The sequence below is a fragment of the Eretmochelys imbricata genome, chromosome 12, assembly GCF_965152235.1.
Source record: "Eretmochelys imbricata isolate rEreImb1 chromosome 12, rEreImb1.hap1, whole genome shotgun sequence".
NCBI classification, from domain to species: Eukaryota; Metazoa; Chordata; order Testudines; family Cheloniidae; genus Eretmochelys; species Eretmochelys imbricata.
Window position 1 is genome coordinate 37,532,548 of NC_135583.1, and position 23,921 is coordinate 37,556,468.

At 50.4% G+C, this 23,921-nt stretch overlaps 1 protein-coding gene across 2 annotated transcripts in view; it reads right to left on the reverse strand.

Annotated features, from left to right (window-relative positions):
- KIAA0513 (KIAA0513 ortholog) overlaps positions 1-23,921 on the reverse strand; it is a 92,235-nt gene that overhangs the window by 19,872 nt on the left and 48,442 nt on the right. For both annotated transcript variants that reach the window (XM_077830910.1, XM_077830911.1), the window contains exons 2-8: positions 12,930-13,469; positions 6,044-6,143; positions 5,495-5,568; positions 4,816-4,886; positions 2,169-2,376; positions 699-739; positions 20-107 (exon numbers count right to left, since the gene is read on the reverse strand). In XM_077830910.1, coding sequence (XP_077687036.1) covers positions 20-107; positions 699-739; positions 2,169-2,376; positions 4,816-4,886; positions 5,495-5,568; positions 6,044-6,143; positions 12,930-13,282 — 935 coding nt within the window. In that variant the 5' untranslated portion in view covers positions 13,283-13,469. The remainder of the gene's footprint in view (positions 1-19; positions 108-698; positions 740-2,168; positions 2,377-4,815; positions 4,887-5,494; positions 5,569-6,043; positions 6,144-12,929; positions 13,470-23,921) is intronic.

Consider the following 23,921-nt stretch of genomic DNA (forward strand, 5'->3'; position numbering starts at 1 on the left):
GTGGATAACCAGTCTTTACCAGATAGGCTGCTGCTTCAGATGCATATATAAATAGATCTTCTCTCCCTTCTTCTCCTCTTCCTCCTCCTCGGGGCTGTACAAGGAAACTGTCGGGAAGCAGAGTTGCACACCAAGGCTGTGAGGCGGCTGAGCTGTACGAACACAAACTTCGTACTGCTCAGCTACTCACCCCACCTCCCAAGCAGTCACCCCGAGGTATCAAGGAAAAAAAAAAATCCACTCAGACCATCCCTAACGGTCTTTGTTTTTCAACCTCATGGCTGCTACTTGAGCTAAAGGAGCACGTCCATTAGCTCAGTGGCAGTAACAAACTCAAACCTCTATATGGGGACGCACCACACTGTGTGCGTGTGCAGGTTACATTCACCACCACAAAGCACCACGCTGCGTGTGTGCAGGTTACATTCAGCATCCAAAGGATGCTACTGCGGAACGGGAGATGCTACTGCGCTGAACAATGGATTGGAAAAATTTCCTCTGGTTTCTCTGCAGCTTCCTGAAGTGCCTCTGCAAACCGCACTGAGAAGCTGTCAGTCATTCCCCATGGCAATTTCACTCTCCCAGTCACTTTACATGACGCTGGCTGTGCCAGGGCATTTCACACCGTGTCTGCGCCCCACCCTAAGATCCTGGGGATCCCTTTGCTAAAGCCATTGATTTGCGGCCACGCTGCTTACCTGTCTTCCGCAGCTTCTCCTTCGGTTTGTCTTCCCCCTCCCTACAGCAAAGAAACCGTGCCAGTCAGCTCCGCCCTCTCAGAAACCGATGCCCTACTGCAGCCAGCTCCCCCTCCTATCAGCCCACATAACTAGCCCATTCAGCCTGCTGGCATCCACCTCCCCCATCACAGCCACTGGGGCGAGACGCAGTGGTGAGACAAGAGGCTGACAGAGGTGCTAGCCATGGCCAATGTACACTGGAGCCCTTGGGAGAGTTTCTCCCAGTAACTTCATGCCCAAGCAGGCTATTTCCCCAGAATGTCTCCCAGTGCTTTGCAGCCCCACTTGCCTCTCTGAAGTAGGCAAGCATATTATCCCCATTCTGCAGATTGGAAAACCAAGACACAGGGAGGCTGGCTGATTTGCCCAAGGTCACCCAGGGAGTCCGTGGCAGAGCCAGGAATGCAATCCAGCTCTCCTGACTTCCGGTCCCATGACTAACCATTGGAGAACACTCTGGCATCACCACCCTTGCAGAGTTGGGGCAATCAGTCAGAAAGCCCCTGGAAGGTTGTTACCCTTCTCTCCGTGTTGGGCGTTCTCACACTTTCATAGAATCATAGAATATCAGGGTTGGAAGGGACCTCAAGAGGTCATCTAGTCCAACCCCCTGCTCAAAGCAGGGCCAATCCCCAATTTTTGGCCCAGATCCCTAAATGGCCCCCTCAAGGATTGAACTCACAACCCTGTGTTTAGCAGGCCAATGCTCAAACCACTGAGCTATCCCTCCCCACACTGAGGGAGTCACATTTAAATGGAGAGGGTGTCTTGGGGACACCTGCATGCCTATTCGTGATCACATGGGCCTCCTTCCTCCGCTCCCATTGGTGGTCAAACATCACCTCGCTGGCGTTTAGTGCATTTGTAGTTTAAGGAACTTTACGGGCTGGAAATGAGGCACAGCACGTGGCCTGCCAAATCTCTTCCGCACACTGGCATGTTCTTCTCTGGGCTGTTGATGGTCCACAGAGCAGTTTGCGAACCACTGCGCTATGCCCAAAGACATCCATCTCCACAGCCCACCTGTCTCAGCACGCAGATAAGGACAAACATCCAGGTCTCACTCCAGAGAAGCCCACGTAATGTTAAGAGCTACAACTGGGGAGCCTGAATTAGGAGCTCTCACAGACCTAGGGCCCTTGTGCTGGATGGAAGCATACCTATCCATGTGTCTGTCTCAGGCTCTAGTGACTGCAGAGCTGGGTGAACATGGTAGAGGGAAGATAAAGCCCTGACAGGTAACTGAGGTCCTCCTTTAGCCAGCTGAGTAGAGGCACCTGCTTTCCGGGCAGGAGGTCGCCTGTCCTATCCCAGATAGCACGCGCATGCGTCTGGCTGACGGCCATGTGGTTGGCACGGCCTGTTTGTCCAGCCCACGGCACCCGCCCCCTACGCAGGGCGTTTGAGCACTGATGCAGCAAAACTCACTCGCTTTTTTTGCCCATGGGTCCCTTGAGCTTGGTTTCCAGCCCCCCGAAGAAGCCCCTCACATTCTCAGTCTTCGCTGACGTGTTCTTCAAGAGTCGCTCTGCAATGTCTTTTTTCTCAGCCAGCCAGCTGTTTGCGGACTTCAGGTACGAGTCGATACTCCCCATGGGCTTCTCCTTCGCCTCTGTGGGCAGCACCTGGGCTTTACCTACAGGAGAAACGGGAGGTTTCTAGAAATGGCTCTTTTAAGGGATCCCAGGAGAACCAAATCTAGGCTGCCCCCTACTGCAAAGGTGGGTGCACAGTGTTAGCTACAAGCACCTCAAGTCCTTACTCCCAGAAAGGAGACAAAGATGCCCAGTTTTTAGCCACATGGAGACTAAACCAACAAGGCAAATCCCCCGTGTCAGCATCTCCGCCTCGCCGGGATGCATCCTTCGCTTTAAAGCCAACAGCGTGTGCATGATGGCCAGCATCTCCTGAACCAACAGGTGGTGAAAGACAGACGGCCGAGGGGTTTGGCATCCTCATAGCTAGAGAGCAGAGAGATTCTCTTGGCTGCCGCAAGAACAGTCAGAGGGGGAACAGCCGCTCGATTTGCAGCGGAGGCTCTGGGGGTGCTGGGACGTCACTGGTCTGAGATTTAGCGCAGTGGTTCCAGATGACTGTGCCCCTTTCAGGAGTCTGATTTGTCTTGCGTACCCCCAAGTTCCATCACACGTAAAATCTTGGGCTTCACCCCTCAGTGGTGGGGCTTGGGCTTTGGCTTTCTGCCCTGGGCCCCAGCGAGTCTAACACCGGCCCTGGCGACCCCATTAAAACGAACTCGCCCACAGTTGGAGAACTGCTGATATAGTATATAGAGCAGTATAAACAAGTCTTTGTCTGTATGAAATTTTAGTTTGTGCTGACTTCACTAGTGCTTTTTAGGTAGCCTGTCGTAAAGCTAGGCAAATATCTAGATGAGTTGATGTGCCCCCTGGAAGACGTCTGCATGCCCCCAGGGGTACATGTACCCCTCGTTGAGAACCACTGATCTAGAGGAACATTCTTTCCAGCAACCCACCGGATAGTTTATGAATGCCATTTCCCCTCTCCTCCACATCCTCCACACAGAGATAAGCCCCTCACTCTCCAGCCTCCACATGGCTCAGGGTCTCCCAATAGGTTTCCCATCTATTTCCTTTAGGACAAACTAATCACCATCTCACTGTGCTACAAGGCCGCATGAGCCCATCTCCACTCTCTAAGACAGTTTAATAGTATTCTCTAGCTGGCTGAGGGACAGGAACAGCGATTCAGAGAAACTCAGCAATTAAAAGAAGCTGGCCCCAGTCACGGGGAAAAAAAAAAAAAAAAAAAGCTGTCACTGGACATTGATTTCTTATTTGAAAAGCGCCAAGCTCAGCAGAATCAGAAGAGCCTGGATTCCTAACAGGGGGAATCGTTGAGCCTCACGAGTCCCTTTTAACCTGCGCTCGCAAACTTTGAAACGGAGCAAACTCAATAGTGCAGCACTGCCATGACCCCATCACGCTGCGCTGAGCTGATGACACTGGCCTTAGAATCTGTGTGTTTCCTGGCCAAACACACAGGAACGGGGACCCTCTAATAATAAAGGAGAGATGTTTACAACAGCCGGATTCCCCTTCTACTGCGGGTAGAGAAAGCTTGTGCCGCAGACCCAGGTTTCAATATTTATCTCTCATGGCTCCCAGCGTCCCAACAGCCAAGCACTGCTGTAACACCAGATGACATCTCTTCTGTTGAATGGACAAGGACACACTGGGGTTTCTCCCCTCTTGGGCATTTGTGGTAAGACATTGAGCACCAAGGGGTTTAAAAGCAGCCGTGAGCTGCCAGACTGGGACATCTGGAGCACACACGATACACTGAGAAACATGCTCCCCTCTCTCTGCATATACATAACTCACAGTAGCATTAATGACAGTCATGCACAGGAAGAGAGGGAAGACCCCTCAATGCCATAACAACGCCAGGCTCCCAAACACCGCTCTGCTCATGCCAGTGACTGCGATACCAATTCCACCTCCGCGCTGGGCATTTGGGGCAGGAGCAGCACATGCAGCCAGAGGAACACGGACAAGGAGAGAGAGAAGCGAGGAAGTTCCTGTTTTTTAAATGGACACAATTTTCTGTTGAAAATAGCTCCGAAGGCTGAAGAGTTCCCTGTTTAACAGTGCTTTGGATTTAGACCAAGATTTTCAGAAGTGACTAGTGATTGGGGGTGCCTCAGTTTCTGGGCATCCAACCAGAGTCCCAGGAAGGAGGCCTGATTTTAAGGAGGTCCTGAGGCCCCCCCCACTCTGAAAAATCAAGCCGCTGAAATGTCTCAAATTTGCTACCCACAAATCACTAGTTAATTTTGAAAACTTTGACCTTTAGTTTCTTAAACTTTAGTTCGGAAATTCAGCAGATACCATTCTCAGTGACCGCCTCCCAATCCCAAATCAAGCAGATGTTTCCCCTTGGGATGAGGGACGTCATCCTAGAGCCAGCTGTGCCCCTCCGAGTGAATACACATCTGTTTTAACAACCCATCCTCACACTTATTCTGCAAGTCATTTCAAGTCCCCCGCTCCTTCAGCCAAAATGAGAAAGGCACCCATGTGCACAAGCCGCTTACCGATGTGATAGTAAGTGAAACACATGGTCATTAGATTTTTGGCAGGACCAAAGTCATCCATCTGGTGACACCTAAAATGGGTGGGGGAAGAGAGACAAAGGGAATTAGCAGCCACATCTATAGCAGCATAGCAGAACTGGCAGATACCCAGAGATACTAGATGTTTTGGTACCAGGCCACCTCTGCCATAGCGTCCGCTTAACCATTCTCACCATCCCCTTACTGTAGATCCCATTTGGGAAATGTCAGACTGACTGCATCCCATCTGCTCAGAGCCCCACCCACCCCAGCATTACCTTCTCTAAATCCTCCTCTCTAAATCCGACCAAGGACCAGCTCCCCCCACTGCTTTACACTAAATCAGACACTCTGCTTCCAAGCAGCACCGTGCATTCACACTGGAGATGCTGCCAACTGACACGTGGCCCTCAAAGCAATTTTGGTGCAATACAGCTGGCTCAAAAGGTGCTTCCAGAGATGCTGCTCTGCAGTTCAACTGGGGACAGACAGCGATTCAGTTAGCACCGGTTGCTGACTTTGTACTTAGCTGAGGCTGGTCTCCTGGAACTAGGTGGCATGGAAGCAAAGCGTCCCTCTGATGGCTCGGTGAGCAGATTACAAGAGGGCTCAGTTGTGAAAAAGGAAAATCAACCCTGCTTTGATATCTGCCATTACTTACTCGAACAGCACCACCGCGAAGGACTGCACCAGCCGATAGAAAGTCTGCTCCGAGACGCACTTGGAGTTACAGCGCTGCAAAGACAAACGAAGCCGACACACATCAGTCTTAGCGCTGCTTCCTCTCCGTTGCTACTGAAAGCGCAAGCTCCGAAGAACTGACGTGAGCGCTCCCAGAGAATTTGCCACAGTGGGGCTGGGCCACTGGACACTGGTTTGACGGCGTGGAACTTCACTTAGGAGCTGTGGGGTTTTGATGAGTTATTTTGATTTTTTTTTTTTAAATGAAACTGACGGCTTCTCTCTAACATTCCACTGCCCAGTGATTGATACACTCGCATTTTTAATGCAATTCAAAACATACATCTCTTTGCCCCCAGCTCTCCCCACTGAGATTAGGCACATTCTCCAAACACACCACTATGCTGTTCTAACAGATGTCCAGGAGACCCACCCTCCTGCACAAACTGTCCCCATCACCAGAGCCAGGCACCCTCAACTGCTTTGACACAGAGGAGTTAGCATCCGGCAGCTGTTCTCCCCTGCTCACCTGAGCACTGACATATCTTGCAAACCACTCCCTGCCTTTTCCGTTCTCTCCGCTGCACAGCTCCCCAAACTTGGCCTTCTCTTCTTGGTCCAGGTCCTCCCTGGAACAGACAAAAAAAAAATCAAACACACTTTAAATTCCCTTCCCATGCTGAGCTGCTCAGAAAATCCCTGTAGCCTGTGAAAAAAGCAGAGGTATTCGGAGAGCCAGGAGCAGACCCTTGCGGGAAAGGATCCACGAGTTCTATCAAGGACACGATCAATCAATGACACAGCTGTATCACCGGGGCTACATGTACAGGACATCTGTATTGTCATGCACATACCTGCTGCTCAGGCTGCTTCCTGGCCTCTCCATTCTGCTCCTGGTCTTCACTAATAGATGCAATACGCCTTGGGGGGGGGGGGGGCGGGGGGAGAGCAATTATTTTGTTCAGTGTATCACAAATCACCAAGGGTATGTCTACACTGCAACATGAGCCCAAGCTTAAATCTAACCCCCCTTGAGACTATGCCGCAATTGCGCTAACTCAGGGCTCAAACGCAGGGTCCCAGGACCCTGCGGGGCTGGAGGGTCCGAGCTCGAGTTAAGCCGGGACCCAGGGTCCGAGCCCTATTGCTTTGCAGCGTAGACTTAGCCCCGCTTGACTCCGGTCCTGGGAGTCAGCCGGAAGTATCCCACAATTCCATGGGACAGATTCCTTAGTCCTCTCTATCCCAACAATCTGCAATGCACTCTATTGAAAACGGAAGCCACCACCCGTGCTTTGCACATGGCAGCAGCTCAGGCTGGCATCGACCCGTTCTCTTCTGGTCACCAATCTGCAAGCATGCTGCCAGAGAGCCGCCTGGGTTTGCAATGCAGAGCGAACCCATCGAGCCTTCTGCTGCTTCCTGGTAACATGCAGGGCGGGCAGTAAAGTCTTCCCACAGTGCACCACGTCCAAGGGCTAGGGTGGCCATATTTCGGTGGCTAGGGACTCAGATATGGTTACTTTAACTCAGGTCTGCGCACGTCAGCGTGGACACCAGAGCCCTAGGTTCGAGCACGGATTAGAAAAAATGTAGGGTTAAAATACAATGTCAATGTTCAAGCCCAGGGTTCCCTAACACAGGTCAGCTGACTCAAGTCCCACTAACCCTGGGCTTACATTGCAGTGTAGACATACCCGGAGTCACACTTTATCTTGCAGTAACCCCTAGAGGTCCCAATTATTGACTTTTGCTAAACAATGTACAAATACATGGTAAAGATACAGTCCAAGGAGGTTACACTGGCAATACGGATTAATGACAAGACACGAGCGGGGGATGAATATTTCTCACCAATGCAGGGAAAGGAGGTATCGTGTGAGTATTACACTTATTGGTCTACCTGCTGAAAGACACCACGACTATTAATATAGCATCAGAGGCAGAACGTGGCATTTTACAGGAGTAGCAAGACATGCTGTCTGGCCAAGAGCTCTTGGACAACTCCTAAATCATTTCAGATGGGCACGTCACCTTCCTTAGCCAGGGAAGGGCTGAGAGAGGTACCAGAATTTCTTTACACACCATAAGCAGTGTATAAAGTGCTCTGTGGTGGAAGTAAGAGGCGAGACACCCCCGCGCAATACAGTGGCTGAAGCATAGGGAGTAAGCTGTTCATGAATATCAGGCAGGGGATAACCAACACCAGCGTCTCTCGGTGTTTGGAACCGAGATGGCTGCACGGAAGAGGGGAGTGGGCAAAGCAGCACTGCTGAGTGGGAGTGTGATGCATTTTAATTGGGGCCTCTTTGGCGAACAGTTTTAATTTAGTTTTAAAAAAACCCCAAAGCAAACAAAGTCATTGGGACTATGAGGAGCCGAGGTTTCTGCTCTGGGTTTGGATGATGCAGCATTGCAGTTCCCAGGCAATAGCACTTGTAAATGAGATAGAAACATTACAGATCTCAGGGGCTTCTCCAGTGCCAAGAAAGCGTGTTTCTTAGTGAAAAGGATAGCCAGCACAGAGGCAGCCAAGTGGGTTTTCTCCTGTGTCGAGTGCTCAGACTGGCCAGGAACCTTTTGAAAGTGAAACAAGAGCTCTGCTCTCAAGAGCTATTCACTCAGCAACTCAGCTAGGGCAAAACCCTCACCGGAAACAGAAAGGGAGCTTCTCCCTGTATCGCAAGAATGAGGAACGCCTGCTCTTTCGGCCTCCCGGTTTGCACTCTTCACACACACAGTGCCTGGGGAGACTAGTGCATTGACCAGTGCTGCAGGAGTCTACTGGTTTGCTGGAACCTCAGGGTAGCGCGGACGTGAGTGAGAGTGCAAGGTGGTAACTGACCCGCATGCTAGCTGGAAATAGACTGACTGCACATTTAGAGTTTCTACCCTCAGGAAGGGCAATGTGCCCAACCGCCATTGCCAAGTGCTACCTAGAGAGTTTTAGCTGGACTGTAGACTCAGACTCATAGACATTAAAGTCAAAAGGGACCATTATGATCATCTAGTCGGACCTCCTGCACAATGCAGGCCACAGAATCTCACCCACCCACTCCTGCAATAAACCTCTCACCTATGTCTGAGCTACTGAAGTCCTCAAATCATGGTTTAAAGACTTCAAGGTGCAGAGAATCCTCCAGCAAGTAACTGGTGTCCCATGCTGCAGAGGAAGGCGAAAAACCCCCAGAACCTCTTCCAATCTGCCCTGGAGGAAAATTCCTTCCCAACCCCAAATATGGCGATCAGCTGAGCCCTGAGCATGTGGGCAAGATTCACCAGCCAGATACCCAGGAAAGAATTCTCTGTAGTAACTCAGATCTCACACCATCTAACATCCCATCACAGGCCATTGGGCCTATTTACCATGAATAGTTAAAGATCAATTAATTGCCAAAATCATGTTACCCCATCATACCATCTCCTCCATAAACTTATTGAGTTTAATCTTGAAGCCAGATAGGTCTTTTCCCCCACTGCTTCCCTTGGAAGGCTGTTCCAGAACTTCACTCCTCTGATGGATTCTGCCCCTGCTAGGTTCACAAAGTCACTCTGAGACCCTGGGTTTAGTAACCATTGATGCACTTTATTCTCAGGCTCGTTCCCACCACTGTTTCACCACGTACAAGTAACCCTTCACCGTCTGCAGGCACGCGGGAGGGGAGAGCTACCTCCCTGCTTCCATTCTCTGCCTTTTCTCTTTCCTGCTGCTCTCCTCTGGCTTCCTTCCCCTCAGACTTTTATGCAGCCCCAGGCTAATTAGCTAAGGTAGCAGCTGTCTCCGCCTCCCCAGTTAGGGCAGGTTGTCTCAAGACCACTCTAATTTGTTCACCTAACAAGGAGCAGGCATGACAGAGGGCTGAATCTGCAACCCTTTGCCCAGCACCCTGTCACAAGGACTCAAACCTTCCAGAGCTCCCATCACTCTTAAATTTTGTCGACACTACAGAAGTGAGCTGGGCATGCCAGATGCAGCCTCAAGCTTTGGTTAAACAGGCAAAGGGGTCAACGTCCCTTGCCGCTAAACAGCTTCTAGGGCACAGTTACTGCCACTGCATGCTGCAATGGGCCTAGCCCCTAAACACCAGCAAAACAATCATGTTAAATCCGGTCCAAATTGGAGTTTATATTCCCCAGGCATATGCGCTCCCAGGAGCCCCTGGGTATTGGGGAAATGAAGAAAGATTCATGACATCAATACTAAAAATTCTGGTCAGTTTCCATTTGAGACAGACAGAGAGACAGTTCTCAGCTTGGATCTGCGACGTCTCTGCAAGGAGAGAGACCAACTTCTGTTGGTGGAAGACACAAGCTTCCGAGCTCCACAGAGCTCTTCTTCAGGTCTAGGAAAGGTAGTCCTAGCGTCCCAGTTAATACAAGGTGGAACAGATTGGTTAGCATAAGTAGTTCACACATTGTCAAAGACCATTCAAGGTGCAGTGGTTCTGCAGTCACGGGACTAAAAAAAGTGTGGGGGGGATTAGTGGGTTATCGATTGTTGCAATAAGCCATAAACCCAGTGTCTTTTTAGGACCATGATTTTTAGTGTCTAGCAAAGCAGGTTTCCTTTGAGGACAAGGACTGAGAGGTCAGACATGGAGTGACCGTTTTCTGGAAAGTGCTCACCCACAGGTGATAGAGTGTTTTTGTCTTATCATTTGTTGTTGTGAGAGGTCGTTCAAGTGTGTAGTGATTATTTAACTTAACCCACATAAATGTTATTGGGGCATTTAGTCCACTGGATGAGGTCCAGTGCATGCGACAGGCATGCGCAGGACCTAGGGATCTCGAAAGGTGTTTTGTGGGCGGGTATGCACTCCGTATCTGACCTCACTGTCCTCATCCCCAAAGGAAACCTGCACAACATCTTCAAAAGACGAGCCTGGGAGCTTAAGTAGCTTTGCTAGGGCCTAAAATTGGATATCAGGCAGAACGTTTTTCCTGTCTGCATAGTTAAGCTCTGGAATGGGCCTCCAAGGGACGTTGAGGAATCCCTGTCATTGGAGGTTTTTAAGAACAGGTTGGACAAACCCCTGCCAGGGAGGGTCTAGGTCCTGCCTCAGGGCAGGGGTTGCACTAGACCGCTCAATATCCCTTTCAGCCCCACATTTCTATGATGAGAGGCTGGATGGCGTCTCCTGCACCAGCGGGCCTGAAGAAAACTCTAATCCCCACTAACTCTGATCTCTCCAGGACATTTGGCTCTTCCAAAAAAACTTGACAATGTTTCGGCAGTTGCAGTGCCCCAATCACTGCTTCTGACCAGTACTGTCCTCCTGGCACCTTGCATCTGCCCTCAGTCTGCCTCTTGCATCCATCTGCTGTCTCTTGTCTTAAGCTATGGCTACACTAGCCCTTTTGTCAGTAAAACGTATATCGTTCAGGAGTGTGAAAAAACACCCCCCTGACCGACAGAAGTGCTGGTGTGGACAGGGCTATGTAGGGAGGTGGTTTAACTATGCAGACGGGAGAGCTCTCCCCTGTCGGCATAGAGCGGCTACACGGGAAGCCTTACAGTGGCACAGCCCCATCAGTACAGCTGTGCCGCTGTAAGGTCTCTAGTGTAGACACTGCCTTTTTGTCCTGTGTTTGTACAGCACCTAGCACAATGGGGCCTGGTCTAGGATTGGGGCTGCTAGATGCTACAGTAATGTAAACAAATAATAAAATGCTTCCTTCAGCCACTTCATTACCTACCACCTTCGGGGAGCATCAGATAGAAAGGACAGGCCTCTGTGACCCCCTACAGTCTGGACCCCAAATGCCCTGGTCCCATATACCTTTCAGGATTTATCCGCACTGAACACTACCTCCCCAGCCCAGAGGGATGCAGGAACTGGGCCAGTTTCTCCGGTACAATTGACACGATGGAAGAGGCTCCATCTGCCACCCCGACCCCTCCGGCAGCTTCAATCCCCTGTCCAAGGAGCATTTTGTCCCAGACAGCCCCCTAGCTGTGCTCTGAATCCTTCCAGCTGCCCTGCAGCAACTCCTCGCTCTCCCTTCCAGCCTGCATCCAGCTCAGCGGTTCAGCAAAGCTGCTTTGGCAGTCTCTTGTTACCACGCACACCGCCTCCAGCGCAATCCCCAGGTGCGGTAACCTCCCAGTTGGGCTGCTTTATGGCCGTGCTGACAGGCTGCCCTGTTCCCTTTCCCTGTTTCGAACTGCTCTTTTGCTCTCAAGATGAAGGAAGGAACCGAGTGCTGATTTCCAGAGCAGAAATTCCAAAGCAACGACTGAATCACCCGAGCAAAACAATTAGCTCTGCCTATTGCTTCCCACCAGACGATCTGCTCAATCACACTGGATGCGTTGAACCGGAATATTACACAGACCGAAACAAGTACGCCTTGCTGTCGGGATCAAAGGGCCAGAGGCATCTGTCGCTGACAAACAGCGAACAGACCCCCACGTGCGTTGTATCCCCTGACATTTAGATTAGCGAGAAAGCCTATATCAGAGCTTGGGCAGCGCGGAGATCTGCAGCAGGGCGAGAATGGAGTGCGCTACACAGCCCCTCCAGCTTCAGACACAGACCCATCATAACTAGATGCAGAAAGCTCCCCCCATTCCTCTCTGCCAACCCCCTTCACTCCCGGATCCTACACCAGGCTAAGTAGAGTGATTGAATCTGGCAGCCGTGCCCGCAGTAAGTCAGCACCGCGGGCAGGCAATCAGAGGGGGACGTGCCATTCCAGGCATCACCGTCTGAGGAAGAGCTGCACGCGGGGGACACACTCGATGCCTCAGCGGCTCCAGCGTACGGCATGACACGATGTCAAAGGCGTGAGGGCATGCACCCCTAGGCCATGCAGCACAGAAAAAGGCCAGCACGTGAAGGCAAGGAGGGGAAACAATAAGTCTGGTTAATTTCAGCCCTGTTGGAAGGAGGACGGGAACTTTCAGAACCTGATCTCCCTCTGTATGGCTACCGCCCTTTCCATCGGAGGGTCTTCAAGCACTTTACAAGCATGAGTGAATTTAGCCTCAACCTCTCATCCCCACTCGTGAGATAAGGAACTATCCCATTTTACAGAACGATGAAACGGAGGTACAGAGAAGGAAAGGGACTTGCCCCAGGTCACAGGGGGAGTCAGTGGCAGAAGCAGGAGTAAGTTGATCTTGGCCTCCTGAATCCCAGTCTCTAGTTCCTCTAACACTGTGTGGAGGGGAAAAATCTACATTTGCTAAATGCAGAAGGGGGGAGAATTTAAGCTTTGAAAAAGGGTGAACAGAGAAAAGTCATGTCAGTGAAAGTTCCTCTGGAGGAGGGGGCAGCTTCATTATTCCCCACACCTTTCCAGCATGCACCTCTGCACAGGGCAATCCCCACCGGGTCTGGCTCCTTCCATCCTGCCCCATCCCAGCATGCACCTCTGCAGAGGACAACCCACACCAGGCCTGGCTCACTCACCCTCCACTGAAGATCTTCTCCACGTACTGCCTCATGAACTCCCGGCGCTCCACCATCACCTCGTCCTTGGCTGACTCCGTGCTCTGGTTGGACGAGAAGGACTCAATGGACGAGGAGCGGCGGTAGTTGTTCCAGCTGTGATGGCTGGGCGAATCCCCCATGTCGTTCTCACTGTCGGCCGACTCCGTGGTGTCACTCTCCTCTCCTACAGCCGCCGGGTCCCCCAGGTCCTCCAGTAACCCATTGCCACTGGAGGGTTGAGGGGACAAGGGAGGGGACTCAGCGGGGACGGAGGCAGGGGGCTCGGAATCAAAGTCAATGAGGTTCCCCACCGGAACGTCAGTGGCCTCCATGGCTTGTAGAGCGGGTGTGCAGGGGGCAGGTACCAGGGCGGGAGGCTGCTTTACTGTGACTCGATTTCCCTTTCGCCCATCAGTGAGATTTCGAGGCCATCTGCAGCTCAGTGTGTCAAAGACGCTCCTAGGATAAGCCGGCTAGTGCTGGTAAGTCCCCTCAAGGTTCCAGGCTATCAGAAGGCGTCTGAAAGGCAAGATACAACCACCACTGAAAGGACAACCCAGGGAATTGGCATTGTGGAGCCACTCGATGGGGTCATGACAGCCCCAGCCAGAGCAGCAGCAGGCCCAGAACCTTCCATCCCTCTTTATCCTCCCAGTGACTGACACTTATTCAGCCAATTCCCACTCTCCTCCACCAACAGTGGTTACTAGCAGGACAGGGAGACTGACTGGCACCGGTGCTGGCTTTGCAGCATTTATTAATGACATCTAAACAAACAAACCAACCCACCTATCGGGCAGTTGCAGCTTTTCCCCTAATTCGCCCATTTCGCCTGTTAATTTAATTAGCTCAGGCACCGCTGGCTTTTTGCTGCGTTGCTGTATGCGCTGAATCATAGAATATCTGGGTTGAAAGAGACCTCAGGAGGTCATCTAGTCCAACCCGCTGCTCAAAGCAGGACCAACACCAACTAAATCATCTCAGCCAGGGCTTTGTCAAGCCGGGACTCTAAGGATGGAGATTCCACCGCCTCCCTAGGTAACCCATTCCAGTGCTTCACCACCCTCCTAGTGAAATAGTGTTTCCTAATATCCAACCGAGACCTCCCCCACTGCAACTTGAGACCATTGCTCCTTGTTCTCTCATCTGCCACCACTGAGAACAGCCAAGCTCCAGCCTCTCTGGAACCCCCCTTCAGATAGCTGAAGGCTGCTATCAAATCCCCCCTCACTCTTCTCTTCTGCAGACTAAACAACCCCAGTTCCCTCAGCCTCTCCTCCTAAGTCATGTGCCCCAGCCCCCTAACCATTTTCATTGCCCTCCGCTGGACTCTCTCCAATTTGTCCACAACCCTTCTGTAGTGGGGGGACCAAAACTGGTCACAATACTCCAGGTGTGGCCTCACCAGGGCCTCCACCCCCAGACAGTTTATTGGGTTGCAACAGGCCATAAATGTTTACAAAGGGATCCTGAGCACAAAAAGGTTGAGAACCACTGCAATAAAACATATGACCCCTCCTATCTTCTCTCTCTACTACCCTGGGAACAACAACTACATGGCATAATAGCAAAGTAGGCAGATTTTACTCTCAATTAGCTTTCTCAGAACTGTATTTAGAGCAGGGTGGGGGTCTGATCCTGGGAGGTGCTCAGTACCAATGGTTCCCATTGACTCGTCTGAGAGCCAGGAGAGCTCAGCACCATACAAGCCCAGACCTTCTTTTGATGAGCCCAGGAAACAAGTCACTAATTTTGATTTGCTAAGGATAACAACACAGCTGAGCGAAACCAGGCATGGCACAAGTGCCAGAAGGGAGCCGGGGAAGGACACACTGACCTCTGTGGTGGTACACGGGGATCGGGAAGGAATACTGAGTAACTCACGTCTCAGTGTGCAGCACAGACTGACAGTGTTGGGAAAAGGAAAACAAGTCCTTGACTGGGACACAGGCTTTCACTGGTGAATTCGGGTCAGTGACAAAATCTGTGCCTGCTTCAGACACACAGGAACAGGGTCTGAATGATCAACTTCACGTACAGATTTATCAACATAAGGTTAATTTTTAGCACTGACTGATACAAGCCGGGTTGCCTTTGATCTTCATGGCGTTTCGCAGACATTGAACCAGTCCTCAGCTCTGCAGCAGGTATTCTAATCCCTGCTTTCCAGCCAGTGAAACCAAGGCACAAAGAGGTCATTTGACATGCCCGAGGCTGGACAGTGAGTCAGTGTCAGAGCTGAATTCAGTAGGGTGCTCATTCCCAGTTCTGCATCTGCCATCGATTTCTGTCACAGGACCAGGGGAGGGGGGAAAACAGGCTTTTACTTACCACCCAGGCTGACTCACTCACCTTAATTCTTGGACCCAAGGGGGCACAGCTAATTCTGATGGGCAGGGGGCTCTGGGGAAGACCGTTCAGGCAGCAGCAAAGGCTATTACAGCCAACCAGTACCTGTCCTGTGAGGAATGGAGCCCTCATCTAACCTAAACGGGGCTGGGCTGATCAGTGCCTGTCCCTCTTAGCAGGCTGGGAAAAGCCTCTCACTGAAATCTAAGGCCAAGGTGGGAAGGAGCGTCTTAGATAGCTCCCGTCTCTTTGTAACACTTCTGGGGAGGGGCGGATGTGCTGGCCACACAGCACTTTGCTTTTCATTCTAAAGAGACAGTGAGGAGTGCTCTTCCTGGGTAAGGGCAGCTCCTGTATAAGGCCTCAGGAGCTCAGAAATACCCTGCTTGTCGCAGTTCCACACTCTACCAGCAGGCGTCACTGCATGGGGGCAGTGGGGGGGAGATAATCCTAATCTGAGCAACACAAACTTTACCAGTGAACCAACTGAGACTGAATTCTTGTCTATATAGGAATGTGGCACTGGTTCAACTTAAAATCAGTTTTTAAACCAATTTAGTTAAACTGGTGCAGTTGATATGGACATTCCTGTTTTGGTTCAAGAGTGGCTTATTTCAGTTTAGCTTCACCTGTTCCCAGTTGATTTACACTGACCTGGAAAAATTCACTTTCAAGCCCAAACGAGAGTGCATCTACACAGGGGTTTGAACCGGTTCAACTGAATCAGTGTAAATTCACACCTTAGCTTAAACTGGTGCAACCTTCTTCTGTAGACAAGGCCTAAGCCTCCTGGAGCATTTGTTTTGGGATATGAGTGCGTGGCACCTCTCCACATTTCTCCCTGAAACTCCTTGTCAATCCAACTCTCACCAACTCTTGGGATTGTCTTCCCACTGACTGCAGCAGGCATTGGAGTAGACCCTTAAGGAGCAGTAAGGAGTAATGGCCCCTTAGAAAGACGATAGGTGAGGGGAGAATCCCTCCTGATGGCAGAAATGTCGCAGAGGCCTCAACCCTTCCTTGGAGAGCCAGGGAGAAAGCAGGGCCATGTTATGCCTTCCTAGAGATGGATGAACCACACAGCCAACCTGCCATCACCCCCCTATTGCAGAGACACAAGGAATCCCCCCTGAAAAATGAGGGAGACAAAGCTCTACCAGGGTCTGAGATCTGAAAAACTCTACAGTCTCCCCTCTTCAAAGTGTTGGTCTCGGGCTCTCGCTCCCCTCCCAAACTGGGCACGTATGCACATACTCTCTCTAAAACTCCATCAGACAGCGGATGCTGAATCGACTAAGCAGAGCTTGTTCCCAGCAATGCACCAAGCGAAGGATTGCCCTGCAGACAGACCTTCCGCATCAGAGACAAAGTAGCAGCTTCATTCCCAAGGAGCTAGTTTGACCCAAAGGAGAGAAACAGACAGCAGAGAATGCGTTCTGACAAGCAAACCAAGTACAAACAGAAAAGCTGCAGCAGCGAGAGAGACAGGCCCCACAACCCAGATCAACAGGAGCAAGTACGACCCAACCACCTTGATATACATCATGCGCAACACTGCGCAGACCACGTGCAGAGCTAGAAAAGGCAATCACAGAAATCCCTGCATGCCGGCCTCAGTCCAGACACACATATCCCCAATGCCCGCCAACCCCGAGAGAGTAAAAGCATTTATTTTTAAAAGTACTATTGTTACTAATCCTGTGTATTGTGGGTAGCAACTAAGAACCGACCAAGAATGGGTCCCCCCCTGTGCTAGGCACTGTACAGACCCAAACTATCAGACAATCCCAATCCCTGCCCTGAACAGTTTACAATTGAAATAGACAAGACAGAAGCAGCTAGGGGACTGGGGTATAACACACAAGCAGAGTGAATGACGTGATGGCAAACGGCATGTTGGTGTCACAATTGTTCTCCTCGGGGTAGGAACTAGTGGACCCAGGCGCACAACTGGAGCACACATCACACTCTTTCACCGTTTTAACCCTGGCCTTACCACACTGTGCTTCTCATCGCCTCTGTTTATCAGTATTACTTACTGCATCCACCTAATTTAGGTTAGTAAAACCAGAGTTGGACTGGGCTGGTTGAACAAGATGGTACTTTCCCCCGGGGGATGAGTTTTGTATGCCAGAACCTCAGCTTTCGCTATAATATATATAATTATGAGATATTTTTCCAGAAGGTAATGAGAGGATTTAGCCACGCAACCCCTGTTAAAATAAATGGTTGTCTTTGAAAATCTCAACCTAAAGTCTCTAGCACGCATAGGTAAGGCGATGCTCTTGGATGGGTCACCGGCAATGAGGATCAAACTTTGGATCTCAGGATCTAAACACATGAGCCACTACTGCCAGAACTAAAGAACCAGGCTCCTCAGTTCAAAGGCTGGAGCAGATGTGAACAGCTCGTCCCAAACTAGTCCCTCAAGGTATGCGTGCACAGCAGCTGGGAGCGTGCTGCCGAGCCCAGGTAGACAGACAGGTGCTAGCCCTGAAAATAGTGGTGTGGCCATGGCAGCAATCCCTCCCAATCCCCTGGATATGTCCTCGGGCAGCTAGCCCAAACCACCCTGAACACAGCGCTATTTTTTAGTGTGCTTGCTCGAGCAGAGCCAGCGTGTCTGTCTTCCCATGCTGTGAAGCACCCTCTCGAGTGTGGTACAGAGAGACCCTAAGGGGAGAGGGGAGCATGCCGCACTATGTTAGAGCTCAGACCCCAAGATCATAGAATCATAGAATATCAGGGTTGAAAGGGACCTCAGGAGGTCATCTAGTCCAACCCCCTGCTCAAAGCAGGATCAATCCCCAACTAAATCATCCTAGCCAGGGCTTTGCCAAGCCTGACCTTAAAAACTTCTAAGGAAGGAGATTCCACTACCTCCCTAGGTAACGCATTCCAGTGCTTCACCACCCTCCTAGTGAAAAAGTTTTTCCTAATATCCAACCTAAACCTCCCCCACTGCAACTTGAGACCATTACTCCTTGTTCTGTCATCAGCTACCACTGAGAACAGTCTAGATCCATCCTCTTTGGAACCCCTTTTCAGGTAGTTGAAAGCAGCTATCAAATCCCCCCTCATTCTTCTCTTCTGCAGACTAAACAATCCCAGTTCCCTCAGCCTCTCCTCATACGTCATGCGTTCCAGTCCCCGAATCATTTTTGTTGCCCTCCGCTGGACTCTTTCCAAGTTTTCCACATCCTTCTTGTAGCGTGGGGCCCAAAACTGGACACAGTACTCCAGATGAGGCCTCACCAAGGTTGAACAGAGGGGAACGATCACATCCCTCAATCTGGTGGCAATGCCCCTACTTATACATCCCAAAATGCCATTGACCTTCTTGGTAACAACGGCACACTGTTGACTCATATCCAGCTTCTCGTCCCCTGTAATCCCTAGGTCCTTTTCTGCAGAACTGCTGCTGAGCCATTCGGTCCCTAGTCTGTAGTGGTGCATGGGATTCTTCCGTCCTAAGTGCAGGACTCTGCCCTTGCCCTTGTTGAACCTCACCGGATTTCTTTTGGCCCAATCCTCTAATTTGGCTAGGGCCCTCTGTATCCTATCCCTACCCTCCAGCGTATCTATCTCTCCTCCCAGTTTAGTGTCATCTGCAAACTTGCTGAGGGTGCAATCCACACCATCCTCCAGATCATTTATGAATATATTGAACAAAACTGGCCCCAGGACCGACCCTTGGGGCACTCCCTTTGATACTGGCTGCCACCTAGACATGGAGCCATTGATCACTACCCGTTGAGCCCGACAATCTAGCCAACTTTCTACCCATCTTATCGTCCACTCATTCAGCCCATACTTCTTTAACTTGCTGGCAAGAATACTGTGGGAGACCGTGTCAAAAGCTTTGCTAAATTAAAGGAACAACACGTCCACCGCTTTCCCCTCATCCACAGAGCCAGTTATCTCGTCATAGAAGGCAATTAGATTAGTCAGGCATGACTTGCCCTTGGTGAATCCATGCTGACTTCCTGATCACTTTCCTCTCCTCTAAGATGAGCTCTGTGGAGTTTGAAAGCTGTCATGGAACCGACTATCTAATATCCTGGGACCGACACAGCTACAACAACACTGCAAACAACAACAAGGGGGCGTACATCTGCGCCATTCCCCCCACATCGGGCCCCAGAGGCAGGGATCTACCCTTTTAACGGTCTCTAAAGTCGGGTCTGGCACGTATAAATAAAACAAATTACAGTAAGTAGCGTTAGCATCTGTGATTAGTTTGCAGCTACTGCAAGACCTCTTGGGAGATGTCTGTCTGAGGTACTTATATGGTCCCCATTACAGCTCACAAATTTGAACGCGTTTATCCTCACACACCTCTCTGAGGCAAGGCAGTGCTATTAGCCTCCTTGCACAGATGGAAAATAGGCACAGAGGAGTTAAGTGACTTGCCCAAGGTCACACAGAGAGTCTGTGGCAAGAGCATGGAATTGAACAGCCTGGGACTCTGGAGCCCCAGGCTAGCACCCTAACCACTGAGACCATCCTTCCTCTCTGTCATGTTGATATAAACTCCAATGAAGTTCCAGTAGCAGGAAGAACTTGCCGTTAAATATGTAGGGACTCTCACCGAGTCTTCCTTGCTGTGTTTTTCAGGGACCAGCTAACTCTGGCGAGCAGGTGCCATATAATGCATTAGTGCCACTCCCAGTAACCGCTAAATGCTTCCCACTCGGCAGAGGCACCTGTGTGAAGAGCCAATGTATTAAGGGCACTGATGATGCACCAGCAAGGTCACAGGCCAAAGCCCAGACTCTCTTGCAAATGTGGGGGAGGGAGGGCACCACATTCCCAATGACACAACTAACTGCCTGACCCTCCCCATGGGGCCAGGTCTGCCCACCTTGTCATCCGGAGTTACACAGGAAAAACGGTGCCATTAAACGTTGTCGTCTCCCAAATCAGCAGAGCCATTTTTTACCGAACTGCTGTGATGTGTTTTAGCTTATTGCCAGCAGGAGTGTGGAGTGGGGACTCCTACCTATTGGCTGGGCTTGGGTCCTTCTCTGATCTGCCTTCTGCTGCAGAGGAAAGGGAAAACCGCTTGCTGGCGTCCCATCCCCAGAGGGTCCCGTCTCCAGGCGGTGGGAGAGACAGCCTTTAGGTGAATCCCTTTTCCTGCTGATCAGCCCCTGTCGCATCCCATTCCTTAACTGGGAAGAACAGGGACTTCTTCTTTTAAAGCTCCAGGGGTGGAGGAAAGATTCTCATACCTCTTTGCCAATGAGTAACGTCAATCTGATCATCGTGATCAATTCCTGGCTCAAAGATGGCTGCCTCTCCCTTTCCGTCATTAACCCAACACAGCAGGCCACCACCTTGGCCACGCGTCTCATCTCGTTGGCCGAGGAGAAAGCTTCCAGATGTGGGGTACTCTTTTGGCATGCAGGACATCTCCATGAGTGAGAGCAGTACAAAGAGCAGACGGCGCCATCTCCTGCCCTCCATTCTTAATGGGCTCCCGTCATCGAGGCCACCAACTAACTCCAATCACCTCCAGCGCCGACACTCCTGTCCACATTGGTTAGGTTCCTCCTAAAGGCTCCCCACACAGAAGGGGATTCCTCTCTGCCCCCCATGACGCATTCCCTCCTCCTACCTGCCCCATTCTACACACCCAAACACTTCCCTGATTCAATCCCCAGCCCTGCCCTCGATATACCGGCATGTCTACACTGCAAGACGGGGGCGTTCTTAACTCAGGTTAACATAGCAGTGCAGACACGGCAGCAAATTAGCTTTTAACTTGGGTTAGCCGCTTGAGCTCAAGCCTATAGACTAGCCTGGGGTTGAATTTGAGTTGCTAACCTGAGTTAAAAGCCGAGTTGTCACATCTTCACTGTTATTTTAATCCACGCTACCTAACCCTAGTGAAAAAACACCTTTTTTACAGTGTGGACATAAACCAAAAGAGAGAGAGGACTCCAGAGGTAAGTTTTCAATTGCCCTGCCTCCCAGTAGGGGAGGCAGGGCAATTGGGGACTAGTAGGATCCATCTGTGTACACACTGTTGCTATTAAATCAGGAGCAACAAAAAAACACTGGGGAGGAGAGAATTTCTGTTTCTTGGGAGCACAGACCCATCCAAGAAGCCCCAGCCAAAAGCACAAGAGACAGGCTATGGGGGAAGAAACTGGCTACCTGCCCATTATAAACACCATTCTGTACACAGAGAGCCTTTGGTCCCACCCATTCAGCTACACCAGCTGCTCAGCAGCTACACCCAGTAATCTGCTAATTGCATGGCCAGCTGCAATCACCAATAATAAGCACCTTCAAAGTGCTGCTGTTTCAGGGGACATCAGACAGCAGCTGCTAGAGCCACCAAGATGGTTGTCCCCCGCACCCAATCCCTCTGCTTTAATGGTCTGCCCCAAACCCAGGACAGCTCCCCACCTGCTTCGACAAAAGCGGCTACAGCGGGCTCTCCTCTGAGCTAGGACAGCGCTGCTCCAACAGGCGGATTATCATCGGACACACACAAGGTCTCTCCACGAGCCTCAGAGACGCCGGGAGCGAGCCGCGGACTCAGACCTGGCCTTTCTGCATAGCAGTGCAGAGCCCGAGTTCTCGTCACGCCATTGAGCACTTCGTTTACCGTGGGCTGTTCCACACAATCCCAGACTGTATTTTAACAGGCTCGGAGCATGTAACACATTAACTAGAGACAGGCCAGGATACAAACTCTAAACGGCCCCAAGCGTCGCACTTGAGTTCTGTGACTTATGCCCGTCTCTCCCCACAGAGATGTGCCATATTTCTACACGCTCAGGTCACATTATCAAAACCGGCTGTTTTTAATTTGCCCCCCCAAGTCACATGCAAACATTCCCACCAAAAAGGACACAGGAGGTAGCCCAGCGTAACACAAAGGACAATCTAAAGGCTGCAATTTGCTTTGTTTTATTAGATTTCTATTCCCCAGAATGGCACACTAGGAATTAAACTGACAAGGCAACCCGGCCATGAATAAAGCCAGGCTCTTTTCCCTCCGACATGCACAGCATCTCATACCACAAGCAAGGGCAGCGTTCAGTTGAGAGACATCCCCCACTCCACAAAAGGTTGTTTAACTTTGGAGATCCACTTTCCTGTACTGGGAGAAGCAAATATACCCTATTCACAGGTTAACTCCGCTCGCCCGGCACACATTCCGTAGGCTTTCCAGACCTCATCTGCCCATTTCCAAAGACACTGGGTCAAGAGTTTCAGAAGCGACTAATGATTTTGGGTGCCCAGCTTGAGACCCCTGAAAGGGGCCTGATGTTCAATGAGCAGGAGTGCAGCCAAAATTGCTAGATACCCACCAAAAGCAGAGTCCAAGGGTCAGTTTCCCCCCCTTCAGGAGCTAATGACTGAAAAGACCTACAATCAAGTGCAGAATCCAGGTAGAAGTTCTGCAGTAGGGTGTTAACAGCATCAACTGTTCTGGGGAAAGACTGAATTCTGAAAACAAGATTTGCAAACGTGTGTGTCCAGAGTAATCATATTCAGCCACTGAGCTAGGATATTATGCTCTTTTTTAAAAATATGCTTTTTATTTCAATCTTTAATGGAACAAAAGCTCTTGGAGAGCAACAGCATCTCTCCCCCAGTAAAAAAAGATGGGCATTGGGCCACTCAATGAAAGCCAATAACTCACTAATTCAATTTAATATGTAGGAAACCTCCATGCAAAAGATCAACAAAAATGCATTGCAGAATGCAGAGCTAAAGGTGAAACCAAATTTTATTCAGTGTACATGCAAGACTGAGACATGGCCTCTTAGAGAGGTAGCTGCTTAATAAGGATGAGGTTAGAAAAGGAAGATCACAGCTATTTATTTAGGTTTTTAAAAACATCCCTCCAACTCTGTTTTGCTCCCATTTAGCTGCACTTCCTGGAACACGACAGCTACACATTAAGAGCACTTTTCAATCTCAGCACAATTATTCTCAGACAGACTATTCTGTGGCCTGTGTTGTGCCGGAGGTCGGACTAGATGAACATAATGGTCCCTTCTGACCTAAATATCTATGAATCTATGAATAGGGTCTTCTGCACCAGCCTGCACTTGGAGTCCTATCAATCCTGTACGATGCAGATTGGAAAGACATGCAAAGATTCCTAGCATTGAGCAAGTACAGCTTAGGGACAGAGATAGTCAAGGTTTGGGAAGCTGAGCATTAAGTAAAAAAGATCAAAGATCCCTCATTTTGACACTGTTCAGCTTTAAACCACTGAAAAGGTTCATACCACATGGCTGGAAATGCACAACCAGTAGCCTAGCACTGTCCCCGTGCCATTCATCACTCGCACACTCCCACTCTCTCGCGCACTCGCACACAGAATAGCAGGACTCTCCTCTTAAACAGCTCCCTGTAACAAACAGCTATATAGAACACTTTCCTCAGAACTGGTTAATAAAAATCTCACTACATTAGACATCATTATCTGCTTCTCAGCAGGATAAAGGTCCTATGATGGTACCCTGGGCAGTGCCAGGCTTCTCCCTGGGAGAAGTCAGGCCTATAAAGAACCGAATGGATCATCTAGTGCAACACACTACATCTAATTCAAGTTTTCCTGCAAAACACTGTAACAGGCTAACAAGCATTCGT